General features: G+C 51.1%; 1 protein-coding gene and 1 long non-coding RNA gene across 5 annotated transcripts; both read left to right on the top strand.

Annotated features, from left to right (window-relative positions):
- The first annotated feature begins 1,192 nt into the window (after positions 1-1,192).
- On the top strand, positions 1,193-4,588 carry LOC309850093. Its single transcript, XR_014304086.1, has 2 exons — positions 1,193-1,351; positions 4,211-4,588. It is a non-coding gene; the product is annotated as an uncharacterized lncRNA (long non-coding RNA).
- Positions 4,589-5,525: 937 nt separating this feature from the next.
- On the top strand, positions 5,526-23,589 carry KHDC4 (KH domain containing 4, pre-mRNA splicing factor). Of its 4 annotated transcripts, none has more exons than XR_014304069.1 (14): positions 5,526-5,987; positions 6,540-6,756; positions 9,859-9,987; positions 10,309-10,388; positions 12,163-12,215; positions 12,487-12,650; positions 13,407-13,618; positions 14,149-14,209; positions 16,818-16,875; positions 17,114-17,367; positions 18,914-19,087; positions 19,978-20,062; positions 21,225-21,316; positions 22,294-23,589. XR_014304069.1 is itself a non-coding variant. In XM_082703394.1 (14 exons), exons 1-14 carry the CDS (start codon positions 5,800-5,802, stop codon positions 22,491-22,493), a joined length of 1,995 nt encoding a protein of 664 aa, XP_082559520.1. In that variant the 5' UTR covers positions 5,529-5,799; the 3' UTR covers positions 22,494-23,589. The 4 variants fall into 4 exon arrangements, 2 of the variants coding, with proteins under 2 accessions (XP_082559520.1, XP_082559521.1); XM_082703394.1 differs by having other exon boundaries at positions 5,529-5,987; positions 19,950-20,062; XR_014304070.1 differs by having other exon boundaries at positions 5,972-6,106.
- The last annotated feature ends 446 nt before the right edge of the window (positions 23,590-24,035 follow it).

Below are 24,035 nucleotides of genomic sequence, written 5' to 3' on the forward strand. Positions count from 1 at the left end.
GGAAGGCTCCCCACTGGGAAGGCACCACTCTCCCTTCTGTAACTAGCACGTATCTGGCCAGGACTGCGCAAGTCTCCTGTCCCTCCTCCAGCCTTGCCCTGGTATCTTCAGCATCCACTGATGATTCTCGTCGGACTCCATCCTTCCTGTCTCCGTGGCCCAACGCTGATTTTGAGGCGGCGGTGTGACAGCCGTAGCCTTTTCCTGACGGGATATGTTTCTGCATGTTTCTCTGGGACATGCAGTCCTGCGGGAGCTGGTTGCCTGGTAGAAACACGTGCCTGCATTTTGCCCACCTCCCTGCTCTGCTCCCAGCGCTCATGAGAAACTGTGTCTAAGAACTGCTGTTGTTTTACATATCACCTCCAAGCACACTCATCACAACCCTCCGAGAGTCATCGTTTGGTCGGGGAGAGGTGCCCTGAGAAGTTTTTGAGCACCCAAGAGGATAGGGCCTCCCCCTCCGCTTCTGCTCTCCCAGAAACCAACACTCCATGGCCAAGAGCCCAGCCAGGGCCAGTCTGGCATTAGCTTAATCCCCAAAATTTAGTATGGCAAAAGAATTCACTGGGACCTGAAATTTGACAAGAAAGGTTAATGTTCCTCGACCTGGCCTCAAGTAGTTTCAGATGACAGGAACAGTTTTCTCTAACAGGATTACATAACTGCACTGTTTTTCTGCTATGCCTGGAACAAAATGTTGATCTCTTTTGGATGGTGCTTTTCCTAAGGCCCTAAAGAATAATCACACACTTTATGACCCTCCCATTTTGGTGACGGGACCTCCAGAGCCGGACCCTGGCTCCTAGATGTTTCGTCGGGGCTGACTTCTTGGCCACAAGGGGCTAGCCCGCTGCAGCCAGCTGCCCCATGCCCCCGTGGGTCCGTGACTGCTCCGGGCTCCTGGAGGCTGGCTCAAGGGAGTGGGGGAAGGGACCCTGCAAGTATCTGAAGCTACGCGGGACGCCTCCACGCTAGGAGGCCATGGCTCGAAGGACAGGCAGGAGGTCCCCCAGGTTATCCGTCGCCTCTTTTCTCCCCATTCTTTCTTGATGGATTTCCCTTGTAAGGTGACAGAAATCACAAAGCTATTTTTAGCAGTGACAGAAGAATGCCTCCTAGGAAATCCCCTTGTTTGGAAAGATCATTCATTAAGCGCTTGAGGTAGAAGGTGACACCCCCAAAGGGTGGGGGTGAGCGCACTGGAGACCCTGGGAAAGCCTGCTGTCAGTCTTTTCTCTGTCCCGTCACAAGTCCCACCGCTGTGGGGGAGGATGGGGCCCCTAGAGCAAGACCCAGCTCCAGCACGTTCCATGTTTGGGCTGATCTGCACAGATTCCGGGCAGGGCAGGTATCCTGGAGGGGGGTGTGGGGCAGCACACCTGGACAAGAGTGCGCTGGGCTGTTCATGGTAAGCGCCAGGGGACCGGGAGCCAGTGACAGGTGTCACAGGGCAGGAGGGGATGCTGACAGCCTCTGAGTTTGATCCCCGCCATCCCCCCAGCTGTCTGACAGGTGGCAGTAGGGGCCTAATCATCCACAAGCCAGCCCTATTAAGTGCCCAGCCACGGGGGTCCATACACCAATTTTTTGATTCTGCACCAAACAGGAAGGAAAAACCACCTCAGACTAACCTCTTAACCTCTCTCACTTTAGAGACTTTTTCAATCAGCAGCGTAACAAAGTAATAGTCTTTTTTTTTCTTTTTTCTTTAAAGATTTTATTTATCCATTTAGAAAGGGGGATAAAGAGCCCATACACAGTTGGGGGAGGAGCGGCGGGAAAGGGAGAATCCCAGCCAACGCCCCGCTCGATCCTTCCACTGAGATCAGGACCTGAGCTGAATGCACGGGTCAGAGGCTTCCCTGGCGGAGCCCCCAGGCACCCCTACGAATTCTATCTTATATCCACGAGATACTAGAAATACTTATTATACCTGCAGTATCCCAAGAACCTTTTGTATTGATTCATACTGCCCTTACAACTGTGATGCAAGCACTATTTCTGCCTCCCTTTCAAAGATAAGGAAACTGAAGGGGCGCCTGGCCGGCTCAGTCAGGGGAGCACGGATGCTCCACTTCCGGCATATGCGTTCAAGTCCCACACTGGGTGTAGAGGTTACTTACTAATACAATTTTTTAAGATTTTATTTATTTCTTTGAGAGACCCCGCGAGAGAATGAAAGGGAAGGGGGGGCAGAGGGAAGGGAGGCGCCCGCTGGCCAGGGACCCGGTGCAGCGCTCCATCCCAGGACCTCGAGATGATGACCTGAGCCGAAGGCAGACCCTTCACCAACTGAGCCACCCAGGCGCTCCCAAAATAAAATCTTCAAACAAAACAAAAGATAGGGAAACTGAGGCCCAGAATTTGGCCCAAGTTCACCCAGTGAGTCAGCAGTGACTTTGTGATTTGAACACAGGCAACATGTGCTCTTGTCCATGACAACATTTTATCAATGCAAGACATTTAACTACAAAATTATTAGGATTATTTAGGCTGTAGCACGGGGGCTGGTTATAAAAAACCCAGTAACTTTTTGTAACAAAGACTATATGCTTAAATACAATTAAGTGTCTTTTCAAAATAGCAGTCAAAAAATTTAAAATAGCTATGCATATACTTGCAAAGAAAGAAACAAAAACCTAGATGAAAAACAGTAAAGGATTTACTGGAGGCCAACGCACGCGGAACCGGTATGCCGCACCCCTGGGCAGGACAGTCACCACAGTGAACTTGTCAATGCGCCCAAGTCTAAAAATCAAAGGCTTCATCAAAACTATGAAATATTTATGTTTCAAAGGATGCTAGCAAGAAAGTGGAAGGACAGCCTGTAGAGCAGGAGGAAAGGCTTACAAATCCTGTGTCTGAAGTACTTGGCTTTGTAACAACGAATGCATTCTTACAACTCAACAATAAAAAGACAATCCAACTTTGAAAAGGGCAAAGGATTTGAAGGCATCTTCCCAAAGGTAGAAATGGTGACTATTGGAGGGCCTGGCTGGCTCAGTAGGTTAAATGTCTGATTCTTGGTTTTGGCTCAGGTCGGGATCTCAGGGTCATGGGATGGAGCCCTGTGTCTCCCCAAGTTGGGCTCCATGCTCAGCATGAAGTCTGCTTGAGATTCTCTTTCTCCCTCTCCTCCCCAGGCTCTCTCATTAAGTAAATAAATCTTTAAAAAAAAAAAAAAAAAAGAAAGAAAGAAAGAAAAGGAATGGTGAGTATCTGTAAACACCCAAACAGATAGAGTTGTGGTCTGTCCATACAATGGAATACTATTTGGCCGTAACAAGGAATGAAGGACAGACACGCCCTACAATATGTGTGACCCATGAAAACATGATACTTAGTGAACGAAGTCAGACGCAAAAGGTCATGTGTTCTATGGTTCCATTTATGTGAAATGTCCTTAATGGGCAAATCTAGAGAGAAGGCAGATTAGTGGTTGTCATTAGCAGGGAAAATGGGAAGGGTCTGATAATGGGTGCAGGGTTTCTTTTGGAGTGATGAAAATCATGTGGAACTATGTAATTGTGGTTCTTGCACAACTTTGTTGTGAATAGAGCACTTCAAGTGCACTTTTATTTTTACTTATTTTTTTAAGTAGGCTCTGTGCCCAACAGGGGGCTTGAACTAATGACCCTGAGATCAAGAATTGGATATTCTACCCGCTAAGCCAGCCAGGTGCCCCAGCACTCTTTTAAAAAAGGTAATACGGGGGCGCCTGGGTGGCTCAGTCATTAGGCATCTGCCTTTGGCTCCGGTCATGGTCCCAGGGTACTGGGATCGAGCCCCACATCAGGCTCCCTGCTTGGTAGGAAGCCTGCTTCTCCCTCTCCCACTCCCCATGCCTGTGTTCCCTCTCTCAACTGTGTCTCTATCTGTCAAATAAATAAATACAATCTTAAAAAAAAGTAATATGGTTTATAAATCCGATCTAAATTTAAAAAAAAAGATTTTATTTATTTATTTGTCAGATCGAGACAGGGAGAGAGGGAACACAAGCAGGGGGAGAGGAAGAAGCAGGCTCCCCACTGAGCAGGGAGTCCGATCCAGGGCTGGATCCCAGGACCTCTGGATCATGACCCGAGCTGAAGGCAGACAACTAACTGAGCTATCCAGGTGCCCAGACATCTCAATTTTTTTTTTTTTAAAGGAAAAAATAATGTATTTTTTTCTTTTCTTTTCTTTCTTTCTTTTTTGTTTTTTAAAGCAAGCTGCATGTGCCACGTGGAGCCCAGCTTGGGGATTCAGGTCACCACCCGGAGATCAAGACCTGATTAAGAGTCACCGTCTTCCAGATTAAGAGCCACCCAGGCACCCCCTAAACAATGTATTTTCAGACTCCCAACAACATTGTATTTGGGGATAAGGAGCAACTGGAAAACAAAGCTGTTAAATCCGAAATTCTTTGGAAAAATACACCTGTCAGAATAAGCAAGAAACACAGAGGACGATGGGACTTGGCTTGCCCGAACAGATATTAACACATACAATGATTCAATAAGATCCCGAGCAAAAGAATAAATACATCAATGCAAAAGAATGAAAAAACCTAATATTGTCTAAATAAAATTTCCTATATGCTAAAGGTGCTGAAAGAACTTTTTTTTTTTTTTTTAAGATTTTATTTATTTATCAGAGAGAGAGAGAGAGAGCACGAGATGGGAGAAGGTCAGAGGGAGCAGCAGACTCTCTGCGGAGCTGGGAGCCCCGCGCAGGACCCGATTCCGAGACTCTGGGATCATGACCTGAGCTGAGGGCAGTTGCTTAACTAACTGAGCCTCCCAGGCGCCCTGGAAAGAACATTTATTAAATGCCGAAGGGAAAACAGGAATTTGGATTTCAAATGGATCTGCATTCTCTGAATCTCACCAGGATGTAAACTCCTTTGAAAGACAGCACTGGGACGCCTGGGGTGGCTCGGTGGGCTGGGGTCGGGGTCCCAGAGTCGTGGGATCGAGCCCCCGTCCGGCTCCCGGCAGTGGGGAGCCTGCTTCTCCCTCGCCCTCTGCCTGCTGCTCCCCCTGCTTACGCCCTTTCTCTCTCTCTCCGACTAATAAATAGAGAAAAATAGCACTGCAAGCCATCCGTCCGGCCGAGTCTCCCGCAGTCCAAGACCCCTACACGGTCGCGCGCGGCGACCGCCGCCCACTCCAGGGCTCCCCCGGGCGAAGCACCAGGGCCGGCCCGCCCCTCCGCCGTCCGCCGTCCACCCCGAGCCCGCCCCTCCCCTTCCCTCCTCTCCCCTCCCCCGCCCCCTCCCCGCCCCGCCCCTCCGCCGTCCACCCCGAGCCCGCCCCTCCCCTCCCCGCCCCTCCCCCGGCCGCGGTCCACCCCGAGCCCCGCCCTCCCTCCGCCGTCCACCCCTTCCCCGCCCCGCCCCCCCCCCCCGCCCCGCCCCGCCCCCGGCCGCCGTCCACCCCGAGCCCCACCCTCCCTCCGCCGTCCACCCCTTCCCCGCCCCGCCCCGCCCCGCCCCGCCCCCGGCCGCCGTCCACCCCGAGCCCCGCCCTCCCTCCGCTCTCCCGCCCCGGCGCCGGCGCCCCCTCGCGGCGCCCCCTCGCCCCTGCTCTGAAAGCCGTGGCTGGCGCGCAGACGTAGAACCAGAGAAAGTCTTCACGTGGCCTTTGGGACGTGCCACTGGCCTTTTCCTAAACAGGTAACGGAGGCGTGAGGCGGGCCAGAGTGGCGGAAGGCTCGCTCCCGGCCGCAGGTCGTGGCCGCCCTCGGGGAGAGACCCGTTCGACTCCCGGACTCCTGCGCATTGTCTGGCCGGCGACCGCCGTGCCCACAACAAACATGGGCCTGCTCGCCCCGATCCCGCCGGGACGCGCGCCTCGGCAGCCATCTTTCTCAAGGGCAGGGCGCGCGCAGGAAGGTCGGGCCCCACCTGGCTCCGAGGACGCCGGCGGCCTGGAAATCAACAGGCGCCCAATGGGAAGCGGCGCTTTCGCCGGAACAGCGTCTCCCTGCGACCGGAAGGGGCTGTGCGTGAGGGCGTTGGGGGCGGAAGTGACGGGACGGTGGTAGCGGGGTAGTTGGCGGGTGGCTGAGCAGAGCCGGTCGCCATGTCCGCGGGGAGCGCGACACATCCCGGGGCCGGCGGGTAAAGCTTCGCGGGCGGCGGCATCGCAGCGCGCCGGGGGCGGAGGAGAGGCGGGGCGGCCTCCGGGAGCTGCGTCCGGGCGGGGGGCGCGCCCCTGGGCCGTGTGCGCGCCGGAGGGCCGGGCTTGCGGGGACAAGGGTGGCCGGCAGGCCCGGGGGCTCCCGAGCGAGGCCGGCGGGGACCGGGGGCAGGAGGGAAGCAGGGACCTCGGGAGGGCCCGGCCGAGAGGCAGAGGAAGCCGCGGGCGTGTGGGACGGAAGGGAGGGTCGGGGAGGGCGCGGGAGCGGACCTGCCGCGACTGTCGGGGTCGAGACGGGGATCGGAACCTCGGCCGGAGACTCGGGGCCGGGGAGGCCGCGTCGGGGAGGCGGGGTGCCGAAGCCGAGCAAGGGAGCCTTCCTCGGGGCCTGATGTCTTCCTTTCTCTGCTGTAGGCGCCGCAGCAAATGGGACCAACCCGCCCCGGCCCCCCTGCTCTTCCTCCCGCCGTCGGCCCCGGGGGGGGAGGCTCCCAGCAGTGGGGGAAGCCCTGGGGGCTCCGCGGCCGCTCCCTCTGGCGCCTTGGATGCTGCTGCTGCTGTGGCCGCCAAGATCAATGCCATGCTCATGGCCAAGGGGAAGCTGAAGCCGGCCCAGAACGCTGCTGAGAAGGTAGGGAGGCCGGAGGGACTCTACGGCCCACTTCAGTAGGGCTACTTTGTAACCCTGTGGTCGCGCAGTTACGTGTGTGAAGGAGAAAACAGCCTCGCGGTGATTTCAAGATCGCTTAGTTTTAGAATGCGTCACATGACGTTTTGTCATTTGCTTTTTCGAGGCAGTTTTGGTTGGTTTGGTTACATTTATGGGCCAGATAGTTGATTTTGTCTTTGTTCACTTAATTCAGCTTACTTTCTATGGACGGAATGATGTGAAGGGACAGTGTAACATGTTTTTCAATACATGCGCGTTTTCTCTGAGGTCAAAAGAGACCTTCATGTAAGTCAAGGGAGCTTTAAAATGTAGTTTGGGGAGCCTGGGGGGCTCAGTGGGTTAAAGCCTCTGCCTTCGGCTCAGGTCATGGTCTCGGGGTCCTGGGATCGAGCCCCACATCAGGCTCTCTGCTCGTTGGGGAGCCTGCTTCCTCCCCCTCTCTCTGCCTGCCTCTCTTGTGATCTTTGTCTACTTTTGATCTCTGTCAAATAAATAAATAAAATAAAATAAAAATGTCTCTAGTCAGCTATACTAAAAGTAAATGCATATGTACAAAGTTCTCCAGACTCTATAGGTTTTCAGTCACTGCCTACAGTGTAATTGAATGTGACATGAAATGAGTAATTGATATGTTGGTGGTTTTGCTGTTCTCACAGAAATTGAGGAAATTATTTGGTCATTTTACAGAATTTCTGGTATAATTAAAATTTCAAACTAGGATGGATCTGAACTTTGAAGTCTTCAATTTATGCTGCCATAGGGGACAAGAGTCCTCCTATAGAATAATGACTGTTGTGGCTGTTTGTGTTGCCGGAGTGCACGCTTTGCCCTCAAGACAGACTCTGCAGCAGCGTGACGGGATGGATTACTGTCTCCAGTTTACAAAGAGAAATGCAGCTCCTGAGCGTACATTGTGTACGATCAGTAACGCACATGTCTGACTTCAGAGTCATTTCTGACAGTCGGGGTTCAGCTTTTCCTGGAAAGCCTCTTCCATTGGAGAATTCAGTGTGTTCTAAGGCAGCTCATTGCATTATAATTCTCATTTGAAAAAAGTTCTTTGGGCTTCAATTAAAAATTGCGTTCCAGTGAAGAGATGGGTTCTGTGTTCGAAAATGCAATTCGGGTGATGAATGTGTTAATTAGCATGTTTATGGCGATTATATCCAAATGACAGTTGTTCACTTTGAACACGGACAGTTTTTACTTGTCAAGGACATTGGTATAGCTGCGGGGGGGCAGGAATGATGATTTTTTGTTAGTCGTCCAGTGTATGTGTGTAATAGCCACAAAACGGCCATTGTCTATCTGGATATTTAAATACCCAAGTTGTGCAGAATCGCTGGGAACTTCTAGTGAATTGGAAGTTCATTATTCATTGTATTGTTATCATTTGCAAAGACTGAGCGAACTGTGCATTTCTGAGTTCTGCAGGGAAATAGTGACGGCGCACTGAGGTGGAGTGCTCCTTGAATGTTAACATTCTTAACACTGATGTTTGTCATTTATTCACGTGTTTCCTCTGAGAAGCAGTTGAGCACAGCAGGAGGGAGCGTGGATTTAGAACCAGAATACGTGGACTTGAAGCCGAGGGTCCTCAGTTACTGGCTGTGTGGCTTAGATACATCGTGGGGCCTCAGTTTCCTCTTCTGATAGGGTTGGTGACACACACCTGTGTGGTCCACGACAGTAGTCACTAGCCACATGTAACTATTTAAATTAAAATTTGGGGGCGCCTAGGTGGCTCAGTGGGTTAAGCTCTGCCTTCGGCCCAGCTCATGATCTCAGGGTCCTGGGATCAAGTCCTGCATCAGGCTCTCTGCTTAGCAGGGGGCCTGCCTCCTCCCCCACCTCCACCTTTGCCTGCCTCTCTGCCTACTTGTTATCTTTGTTGAATAAATAAATAAAAAGTCTTTAAAATAAATAAATAAAATTTGAATTAAAATTCAAAATTCAGCTCCTTGTCACAGCCTTTGGACATGGGGCTGTTGCCCCGTTTCTCCCGGGCAAGTAGCGAACACCTGTGTCACCACAGGGAGTCCCGTGAGGTAGCACTGATAAGCACCTTTGATGATGGCCAGGAGTGAGCAGGGGCTGAACAAAGACGAGATGTTGTGGAGTCGTGTAGTTTGTGCACGTTGTGAAATATTGTCTGATGTGGGGCGCCTAGTGGCTCAGTCTTTTCAGCATCTGGTTCTTAATTTTGGCTCCAGGCGTGCTCTTGCGGTCGTGAGATCAAGCCCTGTGTTGGGCGCCAAGCTGGGTGTGGTCTGCTTGAGCGCCTCTCTCTCCTCTCTAAAATAGAAATAAGTCTCTTTAAAATGTATCTAATACATTAAGAAGTAAACTGTATTTTATCTTCTTTGAGCAGATTTGCCGAACATTGGTCCAAGGTCTCAAAGGGTTGCGGAAGGCCATCTTGGGATGAACATTTGTTCGGATAACTCCGATCCGGTATCTGGAGTTGTCCATAGATTAACTTGAGAGAAACCGGATCAGATTTCAGGATTTTGCTTGGCATTTTGTTCATTCTCTTGGTTCTTCGTTATTAGAGTAATGGGTTGTCCATTAGAGAAACTTCGTGGGTTTTCCAGATTGTTGTGAGAGGATGGGGCCAGTTGCACGGGGTACGTTGCAGCTGCCGTGTTGGCACGAAGGCTGCGTCCCGCTCCCCAGATGAGGCGCGTGGGTTGCAGGACTCCGCATCGTGCCCTGGACTCTGTCCTGTGTTGGACTGCACAAGGTCTTTTAATTTTCCTCGCGGAGATGGCAGCTTCTAGTCCGTAGGGTTTCTGGGGTTATGCGGTCATAGAAACACACACGTGGCCAAGTTCCCAGAGAAATCTGATGATTGCCTTCGAGTAAACTGACAGTACTTGATGTCGGCTTAGGTTTTGCTCACTTGTGATTTCGTCTTCGGTGAATGACAAGGAGTATTTCCAGGTGTGTTTGGAGGCTCGGGAAGGGAGCAGGAAGGTGCTGGTGGTGGGGCCTGGGGAGGGTCGCTGGTGGATTACACAGCAGGAGCATTCTTTCATCTTACAGAGTTTCTCTCTTGTGTAGCTTCAGGCTGCTGGCAAAGGCCTCACCAGCAGTAAAAGCAAGGATGACCTGGTGGTAGCTGAGGTCGAAATCAACGATGTGCCTCTCACATGCCGGAACCTGCTGACTCGAGGGCAGACTCAGGACGAGGTGGGTGGACATGGGCCCTGGGGGGGAAGTGGCTGGTCGCCGCGGTCAGGAAAGCAGACAGGAGTCCGATGTTTACGGCTGGGTTTGGGTCATACTCTCCAGAGTCAGGCTTGGGTTCAGTTAACTGCAGAGGAACTTCTCAGGGAAGGTAGAGAAACAGGTGTGGGTGGGCTCCGGGTCTGCTGAGCAGGAAACCATGTTGTTGAGGTTTTGGGTGCGGGAGGGAACTCATTCCTCGCTGGCGGTGTAACGATCGAGGCGGGGCGTCCGTGAAATAGGCCATTGCCACGTCTTCTTGTTGATAGAATGTTTCCCTTTCAGATCAGCCGACTTAGTGGGGCTGCTGTGTCGACTCGAGGGAGATTCATGACCGCTGAGGAGAAGGCCAAAGTGGGACCAGGGTGTGTACGCACATTGTCTGCTTTAGCGAAAGTTCGGACACGTGGCTCACGGTAGTTTCACATTTTTTGTTCGTAGGAGATCCACGTGGACCCTGGGTTAGTAGCTCAGTGTGTGTGCATGCACACGCTGTGTAGTAGAATTTGGGACGTCTCCAGGGCGCATGAGGGATGGCGGCCGCTGTGTGCCTTCCTGTTGCTCTTTGGATTTTTTTTATTTCATAGGTGACGTTTTATCGGAGGAGATAAATTATGGAAAAGTATAAAATGAGATAATTGCTACGTTTAATGTTTATGCTTCCAAACTTTTGTATGGGAATATTTCCCCCAACAAAAGAGTCTGTACTTTGTTGTAATCTCCCTTTTAACAAACACGTCCTGGGGCGCCTGGGTGGCTCACTGGGTTAAAGCCTCTGCCTTCGGCTCAGGTCATGATCTCAGGGTCCTGGGATCAAGCCCTGCATCGGGCTCTCTGCTCCGAGGGGAGCCTGCTTCCTCCTCCTCTGTCTGCCTGCCTCTCTGCCTGCTTGTGATCTGTCTGTCAAATAAATAAATAAAATCTTTAAAAAAAACAAAAAAAATCTCCTTTCATCAGACAGCTCGTTGCCTCTCTGACAGCTGTGAGGTTTTCGGCTGACAGATTTTGCCCCCTACGGTTAAATCCTTCCCATGACTCGGTTTTGAGGGCAGGTTGTCAGGTACTGTGACATTTTCCACATTGGCTTAAACTAAATATAATTAGGAGGCAAAACTTGGTCCCCACCTGAGACAGGACACCTGGGTGGCTCAGTCAGTTGAGCGGCTGCCTTTGGCGCGGGTCGTGATCCCAGGGTTGTGGGATCGAGCACCACATCGGATTCCCTGCCCGGCAGGGAGCCTGCTTCTCCCTCTCTCTCTCTGCCTGCCTCTCTGCTTACTTGTACTCTCTATTTCTCTGTCAAATAAATATAATCTTAAAAAACAAAACAAAACAAAAAAAACTTGGTCCCTACATGAAACCAGGAACATACTTCAATTCTGTATGTGTACTATTTGCTGTTTTGAACTTGTCTTTAAATACTATTATTATTTTACCTACAGCTTTATATTAACTGTATGGTTTTGGATGATCTTCATTATTATAATCCAGATCGGAATCTAAGCCACTTTACATTAAAAATCTAGAGTCCCCTGGGTTGTGGGCTTCACAGACGTGGTCCATAGGCTGCTCCGTCACTTTGCCCCTTTAATTTGGAGCACAACTGCCCCTCCCTGTTCGACAGCCAACAAGAAGGACTTTTGTTCTCAGATGTCAGGTTGTTTCCGTTGACTACTTGCCAGTGTGCACGAGCCTGTAAGAACAGATTTGACCCGGGGCGCCTGGGTGGCTCAGTGGGTTAAAGCCTCTGCCTTTGGCTCAGGTCATGATCCCAGGGTTCTGGGATTGAGCCCCATGTCAGGCTCTCTGCTCGGCGGGGAGCCTGCTTCCCTTCCTCTCTCTCTGTCTGCCTCTCTGTCTGCCTCTCTGTCTGCTTGTGATCTGTCCATCAAATAGATGAATAAAATCTTAAAAAAAAAAAAACAGATTTGATCCGTGTGTAGATGAGTTAACGTGAAGCAACCAGAAAAGCTTATTCATTAGCTGTAAAACCACGTTCCTAGACGTTGGTTAACGGCCATTTTCTTGTATGTAGTCCCATTTACTTATTTGGAAACATTACAGACTGGATTTGGTGACCCGTTTGGTTCCTTTGCTTGTGCGCGGTGTGGGATCATCATTTTGTGTTTCTCTTTGTAGGGATCGTCCGTTATACCTTCATGTTCAGGGCCAGACACGGGAATTAGTGGACAGTAAGTAGCGGTTTGGTTCACATCCCCCTTTCTGTGAAGGACAAAGCACAGGGCGGTATAGAGTAACTTGGCAGAAGGTTGCGGGCGGCTGTCGTGACTCATGTACGAACTGCTCGTGCGTGTGCTGGGGGAGTAGAGAGGCCGAGGACCGTGTGTCGGGGTGTCCTGCAGAGTGGGTTGGTACAGGGGTGGTTGCGGATTGGCCTGGGCTTGTCCGTGGGTTCTAGTCAGTTCATTTATTCCTCTGTATCGTATCTCACTTTCTCTGTAGGAGCCGTAAACCGAATCAAAGAGATTATCACCAACGGGGTGGTCAAAGCTGCCACGGGGACCAGTCCGACTTTCAATGGTGCGACAGTCACTGTGTATCACCAGCCAGCGCCCGTTGCACAGTTGTCTCCAGCCGTCAGCCAGAAGCCTCCCTTCCAGTCAGGGGTATGTTCGGTGGAGAGCTCATGAGCAGCTTTGTCATTTCTGTAGAGGTGACACGTGCCAAATAATACGGAAAGTGTGAAGGAATGTCCTGATGTCCAGCCTGAGGCTGACCGGCTAACGCATCCTGTTAAGGGACCATTTCATGTTCTGTGATGCAGTGAACGTCGGAACACACATCTGTTTACTTTGGTATATTCTAGAAAGGGCATCGATAGATCCAGGCGTCCCCACAGCGTACATTTGGAAGGTAGTGGTTTGCTTACGTGTCTGTCCCGGTGACGGCAGCTGGAGGACTAAGAAGGCGGAGTCTGGTGAAGTAAGACTCTGCTGATACAATCCTCCTAGAACACAGGGTGGGAGAGAGCAGCCCTCGGTGGAGCACACCACAGGGCTGACTGGACGACCCGACATGCCTCTCGTTTCACAGAAGACTGTGCTCTGGGTTCCCACTGACTTAGAGCCGTCAGCGGCTTTGGGTGCACTTAGTAGTGAGTCTTTGCTCTGCACCTGTTCAGTAGATTTTGCTCAATGGAGGAAGGGGTTACTGTTCTAGGTAGGTGCGTAGCCCGCGTAGTGCTCCTCCAGATGAAGCTACGTTATAAGTTGGTTTCTGCGGCTCATGGGGGAAGTTCCAGGGGATCCCTGGCCTGGCGGGGATTCAAAGTATCTGGACTAGTCCAGTTTTCTGCAAAACGATTTTCATGATTAGGACTTCATGTGTGCTGTGAGTTTCATCTGAGCTGTTCTGTCCTGTAGATGCATTACGTTCAAGACAAGTTATTTGTGGGTCTGGAGCACGCTGTGCCCACCTTCAACGTCAAGGAGAAAGTGGAAGGTCCAGGCTGCTCCTATTTGCAGCACATTCAGATTGAAACGGGCGCCAAAGTCTTCCTCAGAGGGAAAGGCTCGGGCTGCATCGAGCCAGCATCCGGCCGAGAAGCTTTCGAACCGATGTACATTTACATTAGGTACGTGTGGTGCTATTGACGCTTGTGTGTGAACACTTGTCTGCCGCTCTGCCCGGGTAGGAGCGATGCTGTGGGAGGAAGAAAATAGGTTTAATTAACGGTAACCTGAGGACTTGGGGCCAGTGCTGGGCAGTGACCGCTTCGTCGTGTCCGCAGGAAGAACTGTTGAATTAGGAGGCGGGATTGTCTCCTTTAGTGTTCCGGTTCTTGGGGGTTATACGGAGCTGTGACCCTGACATGAGCGTTCATGAGCCTAACGTCGTCTTCATTTAAACCTTTGGTGACATTAATGCATTTTAGGGCTGTTCTAGTGACTGTTAAATGTTTTTTAATACCTGTATCTCAGAACCAATACAGTATTTGTCCTCAACGATACTAGTTACAGGTTAAAGGGTAAGAGACATGAGGTCGTGATTTTCAGGAGCTTACTTTGGTGCTAGGTTGAGTATATTGTTTGTGAGCAGCGTGCAAAGTGGAATCAACATTCTGATTCCTTTCCTTGTGTTTGACTTCTCGGATCTTCTTTGCAGTCACCCCAAACCAGAAGGCCTGGCTGCTGCCAAGAAGCTCTGTGAGAACCTCTTGCAAACAGTGAGTGACGCCTGCGCCCGACGCACGGAGGAGCACTGCTCTGCGGGGCTGGGTCTCGGCTGCGCTCCCATACCAAAGGCCCACACACTGGGGGACTTTAAACACCAAGGAGTTATTCTCTCACTGTTCAGGAAGCCAGACAGACATTGAGAATCAAAGCGTGGGCAGGATTGGTTCCTTCTGAACAAATGCCGTGAGGGAGAATGTTCCATGGCTCTCCCAGCACGCCGGCCTCTGCACTCTTTCCCCATGTCAGCAGAGCTGCATTCTCTGCCCCGTTGTCTCCTGGCCTACTCCTGTGTCTCCTTGTCTGTCTGTCCCCTGAAGGGTCGCAGTCCTTGCATTTAGGGCCCCCATGAGCCCGCATGACTTCATGCTAACGCCCTGCGTCTGCAAAGACCTGGTTTCCAGGTACGGTCATGTTCTGAGGTTCCGGGCGGACGAGAGTTTTGGAAGTGGTTCACCATTCTAGCAACTCAGTTCTCGTAAGGAAGACAGACTTCCCCGGTCGGGGTCCTGGCTGGCATGCATTTCTCCTTTACGGACTGTTTTGGTGTGGAATTTTGAAACCCGCGGCACAGCATATAAAATCACGTGTTGTGGGTTACTAAACAGTGCTTTCAGTCTTGGCCAAGTTGCTTACCGGTGGGAGTTCCAAATTCTGCTTGTTAGTAAGGGTAGAGCTAGAATAGTTTACGACCGGTCTGCAGAGCCTTCGGGCTCATTGTTGATTTGATCGAGTGTTCTTTCTACTCTGTAATCTAGTAACCGAAAGTGAAACCAATAGGGCCGTGGGGAGAGCACCTGAAGGCAGTCAGCAGTGGGGTTTGCACGTGTTCGGTCTTTGTTATTTGGTATCTTAAGGGCGCCCTTTCGGGAAGCTGTGTCGTTTGCTTTCGGGAAGTAGCTGCTCTGCTGTCCCTTGCACTGGGGCGCTTCCCTGGCCATTCCCTGTCCCCGTCGCCACGTGAATTTACTGACTCAGGGCAGTTCCATGACGAACAGCTGGACGGGGCTGCACTAACCCGTTGAGCCCTGAGCTCTCTGAGGACAAGTCCAGTAAATAAAAGAACGAATGAGTTCGCAGGAGGTACACTGACAACTTAGGAATTTCCTAACTTTCTTTCTGGCTCTGGATGATTCTGTGCCTCAGAACTGAATCCAGTCTGCCGACTTAGGAAGCTCCTGATATCCGTGCTCCTGACTGCCAAGTCCTGGCTTAATAATTTATAGAGTGTGCCTTATTAAAATTAATTGATGTATTGATTCTTTAAAAGATTTTGTCAGAGAGAGATGTGCGTGTGCATGAACAGGAGCAGCGGTCTCGCCGCTGAGCGAGGAGCTTCACGCTTGACTCAGTCCCGGGATCCTGGGATCTTGACCTGAGCCGAAGGCAGACATATAACTGACAGAGCCACCCAGGCTGCCCCAGTTGATTTTTTAATTTTTAAAATTTTGTTATTTTTAGAGAGGGAGGGAGGGGCAGAGGGAGAGTCTCAGGCAGGCTCTGCTGCGCTTGAGCCTAGTGCAGGGCTCAGTCCCACGACCCTGAGACCGCAGCCTGAGCTGAAGGCAGGAGCTGGATGCTCAGCCGACGGGGGCACCTAGGCGCTCCTTGGTTGATGGATTTTTTGGGGGATTTTATTTGAGAGAATGAGAGAGAGCATGAGGCGGGGAGGGTCAGAGGGAGAAACAGGCTTTCTCCTGAGCAGGGAGACCAATGTGGGGCCCAATCCTAGCACCGTGGGATCAGAACCCGAGCCAAAGGCAGACGCTTCATGACTGAGCCACCCAGGCGCCCCTGATGGATTATTTTTTTAAGATTTTATTTTATTTTATTTTATTATTATTTTTTAAAGATTATTTATTTTGTTTTATTATTTTATAATTAGTATTTTTTAAAGATTTTATTTATTTGACAGGGAGATCACAAGTAGGCAGAGAGGCAGGCAGAGAGAGAGGGAGGAAGCAGGCTCCCCGCTGAGCAGAGAGCCCGATGCGGGGCTCGATCTCAGGACCCTGGGATCATGACCTGAGCCGAAGGCAGAGGCTTAACCCACTGAGCCACCCAGGCGCCCCTGTTATTATTTTTTTTTTAGATTTCATTTTTAAGTAATCTCTGTACCAGTGTGGGACTTGAACTCACAAGCCTGCCCTTAAGAGTCCTATGCTCCACCGACTGAGCCGGCCAGGCACCCCGTGCCTTATCAAAACTTAGCTTAAACAAGTCTAAATTTGGTTGAAATGTCAATGGAAATTTTTTCTTTTTTAATCAGTAGAAATAGTTTTGTTATTTATTTTTTAATAAAAGATTTTATTTATGACAGAGAGACAGCGAGAGAGGGACCACAAGCACAGGGGAGCTGGAGAGGGGGAAGCAGGCTCCCCGCCGAGCAGGGAGCCCGATGTGGGCTCGATTCCAGGGCCCAGAATCATGACCTGAGCGGAAGGCAGAGGCTTTAACCCATGGAGCCACCCAGGGGCCCGTAATCAGTGAAACTATTTTTCATTCCTAGCTACTTTGGTTCTGGAGTTGTCTCATCGACCCTCGCGAGTGCTCTGTGAATTGGGACCGTCCCGTATGAATTCGCTTTCCCTTCTCTTGCAGGTTCATGCTGAATACTCTAGATTTGTGAATCAGATTAATACTGCTGTGCCCTTACCAGGTGTGTATGTCTCAAAGTGTTTCAGCAAAAGAAATAGTTTGTTAGTGGTGTTTATGTACAGAATAGGGTGTTTAAGGCTGGCCCGTGCTGGGGCACTGACAGTGCTCCCTTCTGCTTACAGTAATTTGGGAAGCCGTTTGTCCCTCAGTGTTTTTCTTCCCTAGAGAGTAGGTTAATATTCAGCTAAAATGTCTCATTTTGCTGCAGCTGATTAAACACTTTTTTTCTTCCCCCTCAGGCTATACACAACCCTCTGCTCTAAGTAGTGTCCCTCCTCAGCCACCATATTATCCATCCAATGGCTATCAGTCTGGTTACCCTGTTGTTCCCCCTCCTCAGCAGCCGGTTCAGCCTCCCTATGGAGTCCCAAGCATAGTGCCACCAGCGGTCTCTCTGGCACCTGGAGTCTTGCCAGCATTACCTACGGGAGTCCCCCCTGTGCCAACACAATACCCGATAACGCAAGTCCAGCCCCCCGCTGGCGCTGGCCAGGTAGGCCGCCGGGCGCGAACCGCATCCACTGACCTCGAGGAGAGGTGGCCCGGGAGAGGTGTGGAGGTGGCGGTGTCCTTCAGGAGGAGAGAGAGAGTGGGTTGGTTCTGTGCGACGGGAGGTACTCTGTGCCCCGCTCGCGTGGGTGTGCGATGCAGCCCGGGTCTCTGGATGCGTGTCACGGGCCTTCCCACCTGAAGGCGGTTTGGAAGAGGAGTCAGGAAGCTTCCTCTGCAGGGCCATGCGTGGGCCGGGCTCTGAGAACGCTGGATCCCCTGGCAGGGCACGGGCCACGGGCCGGTGCTGGCGAACAGCCCGTGCGCCTCCCCGTGGCGGCAGCAGAGGTGCTAGTCTTCCAGACAGACGCCCCCGTGCAGGAGTTCGGGGCCGAGAGATCCGTGCACTTTGCCAGCTGAAGGGTTTTGAATGCTGTCGTGTAGTTCTCAGACCACGCACAAAACTGGACCTTGAGGGACTGGTGGTTCCAGCTCTTCCGGGTGGATGGCCTGCGGCCCTGCTCTGGGGCAGGGGAGAAGCGAGCGAGCACACGCGGGCGCATTGATGGCGGGCCCTTCTCGGGCCTCTCGCCGTATATCCGGGCCGGGGGAGCTTGTGGCCTTAAACCGAGGCCCCGGTCCTCCCTGGTGGGCTGTGAGCACCAGAGGGGGCTGCCCAGGTTGAAACAGCAGAAGGCTTCCCTAAACTCTGGCTGGGACCCCTGGTCCTGACTACTTGCCTCCTGCGCTTGGCAGAGCCGTAGGCCTCCAGCTTTCAGCCACGTAGCTTAGTAACCAGAAAGGAGTGTGACCGAGCCGGCCCTTAGGGTTGGGCTTTAGACATAAGCTGCATGGGTTCTTCGTGCTTTCCTGTGATTGAGCTGTGTAATCCTGGGATGTGACTTGGCCTATCCAGGCTTTGGTTCCCTTCTAGAAAATGGGCATAGTGATATCTCAGAGGTTGCAGGGTTGAGTGAGATGACCCGGCATTCAGCAGGTATTAGCCGTTCGTTTCATGAGAGCAGTCCTCTGAGAGGTGCCCGTTTTCTCTGATGCGTCCTGGATCAGTCCTTATTCCTTTCTGGAACAGTCTTTTAAACATTGGATAGACTCTCTCTTGCTGTAACAATTCTCCCTAGAAGCAGCAGTGAACTCACCTTTGCCATAAGCGTTAGCAGCCTTTTTAATGCAGAAAGAGCTAATCACATTGATTAAGGGGTCTAAGTTGGAGATTGTTCTGCTTGATAACTTCTGGACTGAGTGAGTGGCTGGAATTTTTATTTGTTGGTTGTGTTTGCCCCTAGTAGCCCAAGGGCACAGCAGGTTTTTCCTGAGAGTTCAAAGCACTGGAGAGATTGTCAGTGTCTCATTTCCATGGAGGTGGGGAGGCCAGGCTCTCTCGTCAGCGGATGATCCGCGAGGGCAGCTACGGACCAGAGAGACAGGATTTCTAGGACATGTGGATCATTAAAGTCTGTTGTGATTTTGTTTTCCTTATTATGGCTGGACATTCTCACACCTTTTTCCCCCTTGGTTTGTTTTGGTCCCAGAGTCCGATGAGTGGGCCTTTCATTCCTGCTGCTCCTGTCAAAACTGCCTTGCCTGCGGGCCCCCAGCCCCCGCCCCCGCCCCCGCCCCCACTCCCAGCTCAGCCCCAGGCGCAGAAGAGGCGATTCACAGAGGAGCTGCCAGATGAGCGAGAGTCTGGACTTCTTGGATACCAGGTTAAATAAAATACCCTTATTTTCCTCATCTTATCGTACTGTATTCTCCCTTGAAAGAAAGATAAGTTCACATCTGTATGAGGCAAAATCCCAGTACTGGATTTCTGTTTTCTGGAATCCTTTTAGATTAGGTTTTTTCCCCTTGGGGGATTAGTTTAAATCAAGAGTGACTCCCTTTGGGTGGGTTGGTCTTTGAAGCAGTAGAAGGAAGTAGCCGCTCCAAGGGGAGAGTGGCGGAGGGTCTGTGCCTCCGGCCTAGAAGGAGGGCTTGCTCCTGATGGCCGCAGGTGGTTCTGACTCTCCTGGAACGTGGCTTGTACTTGAACCTGGGCTCTCAGTTTATTGTTGCTCTACGAAGGAGAGCAGTAGCTTCCTCCCGACCCCACCAGGCGAGCAGTAGCTTCCTCCCGTCCCCACCAGGCGACTGAAGGTGGGCGGAGACGCAGTGGTTCTCTGCACACACGTCATTCAAGTGGTCATTCAAGTAAAGAGATTTTTAAAATGCGGTTTCAGTGTGAAGTTTTAACATAAATAAATGTATAGTGTTGGTGCCATTTTATTTTATCAGGAGAAGCACCTTTACTTTTGGCCAGAGCCCTTGAAGTATTCTTTGAAACAGACTGAGGCACGTTACTCTAGATTATGAGAGGACAGTTGGACACAGACCCGTATAGCATGAGCAGCCGCTCCGGGGAGAGACCAGCTCTCCTCCAGCTGTGCTTATGTCCAGGTCCCAGAGGGCTGGGGAGTGAGCTCACCGCCACTGGCCAGAAAGACGAGGCACTTGACAGTTACGTTGAGGAGCTGAAGTCACTGCCGCAGTCGTAGGTTTGCTAATGCCGCTGTATTTTTCTGCTCATAGCATGGACCCATTCATATGACTAATTTAGGTACAGGCTTCTCCAGTCAGAATGAGATTGAAGGTGCAGGATCGAAGCCGGCAAGTTCCTCAGGCAAAGAGCGAGAGAGGGACAGGTGAGTGCCTTGGAGCGTGACCACGTGACTGTATCCAGGTGTCCTCGGTCGCCGTGAGCTTCCGTGTTCTTAAATCTGTAACGTAGGGGCGCCTGGTGACTTGGCGGTTGAGTGTCAGACTTTTGATCTCAGCCCAGGTCTTGATCTCAGGGTAGTAAGTTCACTCCCCGCACTGGGCTACACGCTGGGTGTGGAACCAACTTAAAAAAAAAAAATAATCCATCGATCAAAGTGTAATGCAGTCCTTTAGCTTAAATAAACTGCCCCCCCTTACTCTTTGATAACCGCTGCACTCACAGAGGGTGCTGCCCCCTTCACAGTCACGAGGCACTTACCCTGGGCTTTGAGTCACTCTGTGCTTGTATCCGGTGTCGTCCTCTGCTGCACGGTCTGCAGCGTGGCCATGTTCCTAAGCGGAGGCCGTGACTGAAGTCTTCTTTTTTTTTTTTTTTAAGATTTCATTTATTTATTTGACAGACAGAAATCACAAGCAGGCAGAGAGGCAGGAAGAGAGAAAGGGGGAAGCAGACTCTTCGCCGGGCAGAGAGCCTGATGTGGGGCTCGATCCCAGGACCCTGGGATCATGACCTGAGTCAAAGGCAGAGGCTTAACCCACTGAGCCACCCAGGAGCCCCAGTGACTGAAGTCTTAACCAAGCTGTGTTTGCTACTTAGAATCCTAGACTTCTGGGGCGCCTGGGGCGCTCATTTGAGTGTCTGCCTTCAGCTCGGGTCATAATCCTGGGGTCCTGGGATCTAGCCCCACATTGGGGTCCCTGCTCAATGGGAAACCTGCCTCTCCCTCGCCGTCTGCATTTCTCCCCACCTGCCCCACACCTCCGCTGCCGCTCCTATTCTCGCTCTCTGTCTTAAATAAAATGTTTAAAGAAACAAAAAAGAATCCTAGAATATTACGGACTGAGGTGCTTGAACGGGGGTCTAGCTACCATCTGGTGCTTAACCGCCCCCCATGCTGTTCTTTCCTTGGACGGGACTGGTCTCCTGAGCAGTCATTGCTTTGGGCGGGGCCTGGCTAACACCTTGCGCGCTCACAGCTTGCTGACCTCTCGTAGGGCACGGCCATGCGCGGCTCCGACAGTCCACCAGAGGAGCGCAGCCCGCGGAATCTGTCTGAAAGACTGTCCTGGTTTCTTTTCTCACAGGCAGTTGATGCCTCCACCAGCCTTCCCAGTGACTGGAATGAAAGCGGAGTCTGAGGACAGGAATGGGTCCGGGGCCGGCGCAGGGGGCCACGGTGAGTGGGGTGCGGCTGGGGATGCGCGGGCTGCCGAGGCCACTCCTAAATCCTAGTCGTCCAGCCTGATGTGCATTCAGGCGTCGACTCTGACTTCTAAATTCCACAGGCTAAGGAGGATACTTTTTCTTTTTTTTTAGGAGGACAGCATATAGTTACACAGGCTTTTCAGATTTTGTCTAGAAAAGTTAGTCAAGTTACATTTTTTACATAGCACCATGACAGCCCTAGGAGATGCTAACGATGGGTAGGTCATTTCCAGATTTTGTCACTGTCTGCATCCCTGGGGGTGATCGGACACAGACTCAAGGGTTGCGATTCCGGGTGCCCTGCTGGCTCAGTCCGTGGAGCGTGCGACTCTTGACCTCTGGGAGTTGAGCTCAAGCCCCGAGTTGGGCGTAGAGCCTACTTTAAAAAAAGATTGATTTTTCTTTGTATTGGGACCGAGCTACCTCTCTCCTTATAGCGCTTTTGGTTGTGAATCGTCAGCCTGTGGCTATTAAAAAAAATGTTGCCTCCTAGTAACCCAGAATTTAGAGGAATATGGGATCACTTGCGTTCTTTGCCTGTAGTCCTAATAAAAACGAACAGGAGAAAATACATTTTCTTTTCTTAACTTCTTTTCTTTTAACTCTTTAAAAGGTGAAGTATCCACCTCCAGAGACTCACTTGCTAACTTTCCTTTTTTTTCTTTTTTCTTTTTTTTTCTTTTTCTTTTTTTTTTTTTTTATTATTTTGTGTTTCTGTTTTCTTTCTCTGTTTTCTTACATGGTTCTGGTGGATTCACATTTGCTGATGCTGGTGCTGTTTTTCGTGTGATCTTCAACGTTTTTGGGTGACCATTGACCCTGTGACCTCAAAATGGTGTCCAACTAACCACTTACAATTAACATCTTTTTTTTATTAACGAATTTATGGTATCTTTTTTTTTTCTGTCTCGGTGGGGGATGGGTTGGGGTTGTTCTTCTCTATTCTAGATTATCCGGTCAAGAAGATGAAAACTGCAGAGAAGGGCTTCGGGTTGGTGGCGTATGCTGCAGATTCGTCTGACGAAGAGGAGGAGCACGGGGGTCATAAAAATGCAAGTAGTTTTCCACAGGGCTGGAGTCTGGGGTATCAGTACCCTTCATCGCAACCACGAGCTAAACAGCAGATGCCATTCTGGATGGCCCCATAAGGAAACAGCGGAACAGAGCTTTGACCCTCGGTGACTCTCTTTAGCAATAATGCATGCATTTGATTTAATAAGACTCTGGGGCCTGTACTGGGAACCATCATGGACCTTTGCAGAAGTTAGAGATGCAGTGTCCCCTTTCTTAAAGGGGTCTCATTCTTTTCTAAACATCCTTGTTTCTGCAGTGGCATAGTATCTTAAAATTTACTTAGAATCACAAACTTGTCTCAGAAGCTTTTTAACAGTCGGTGAAATGTGCTTGTCCAACAGAGCGTCCCAGCAGGGTCACTCCAGTATACCTTTGACCTGTCCAGCCTCTTCCACATGAATGTCCCCAATTCTGACAAAAAGAGAGTTTTCTTTGTAATTTACTACTGTTTGGTCCATTTTGCTGACGACTGGTTGCAAACAAAGCCTTACTATGTATTAGTGCGGAGATGATTTTAAGTCCGGCCTTCCCTTTCTGCACCTTTAAAACTAAGAACAGTTCATCCTTATTTGATTTTTGCATTCTTTTCTGTTTTGGAAAATGCAGTTTTACTAATTTAAAGCTGTTGGATTTAGCTGGATCCTGCGTAGGAATATGGAGGGTTTTCCCTTCATTATGTCTTTTTAATGGGATGATGCAAAGCAGGCACCAGCAGGCTCTCTAGTCCCGGAAAGTCATTGCAGTTTTTATTGCCCTATTCATAAGTTCCGTGTCTTCAGCTGGGTCTGAGAAAACTGCTTGATCCAAAGCTGGTCAGAACTCAGCACAGAAGTGAAAAACAGTCGTCTGTCTCAGAACTGGTCGCAGCCAAAGTCGAGACTTGACTGCTCACGATAGGACGGATGGTGGACCTAGTGACCGAAATGGCAACTTGTCCTTTTTCTTGGCATGACATTACAGGTTTTGCCAAAAGAACTTTTTTGTATCAAATACTGATGTGTGAAAGGAGGAGCTAGTCTGCTGAACCAGGAGTAGTTTGGGATACGAACTGTCAGTTTTTGCACATTTGAATCCTTTGCGGGCTGGCTTTGTATAAACATATTCTCTGGTTTCCTATATGTTGTAAATACTTAGACCATAATTTCATTATAAATAAATGTATAAATACTCTGCGGTTTCTCGCCTCTCTTGCACAACCCACCCGTGCGCTGGGGTTTTCAAACCTCTGTTGATGAGTGTGACAAGATTATGGGGGTCGGCAAGTTTGCACTCAGTTCCTAGAGTAAGCCCTTCCGACGGCCCGGGCGTTAGTGCCCCCCTGCGAGCGCGGTCCGTGGGGGGTGACGCGCGTCCTAAACAACCTCCCGCGGGAAGCTGGCCAGCTCCTCCTGGCCCCGGCGAGCGCCCCCCGAAGAGCGGTGGGGGACGGGGCGCCGCGCTTGCTGCCGAGTTCGGTGAAAGCCCCTGGGAGCGCCCCGGGGCAGCCGGAGAGCGCTGCGTTCCTGGGGGCAGCACACTCTTGCCGCGGCGGAGCCAGCGTGGACTGTCCGGCCTGCGGCTGGGGTCTGCGCTCCGGCGGCCCCTAGGAGCCCCGGCGCTGGAGCTGCGTCCGTGCT

The sequence above is a fragment of the Mustela nivalis genome (assembly GCF_964662115.1).
Source record: "Mustela nivalis genome assembly, chromosome: 16".
Taxonomy (NCBI): domain Eukaryota; kingdom Metazoa; phylum Chordata; class Mammalia; order Carnivora; family Mustelidae; genus Mustela; species Mustela nivalis.

Bases quoted from the DNA above. Each gene is read 5' to 3' on its own strand.
- KHDC4 (XM_082703394.1), top strand. From the start codon at position 5,800: ATGGGCCTGCTCGCCCCGATCCCGCCGGGACGCGCGCCTCGGCAGCCA. The intron at 6,757-9,858 runs GTAGGGAGGCCG...TCTCTTGTGTAG, and splicing joins CCCAGAACGCTGCTGAGAAG to CTTCAGGCTGCTGGCAAAGG. The intron at 17,368-18,913 runs GTAGGCCGCCGG...TTTTGGTCCCAG, and splicing joins CCCCCGCTGGCGCTGGCCAG to AGTCCGATGAGTGGGCCTTT.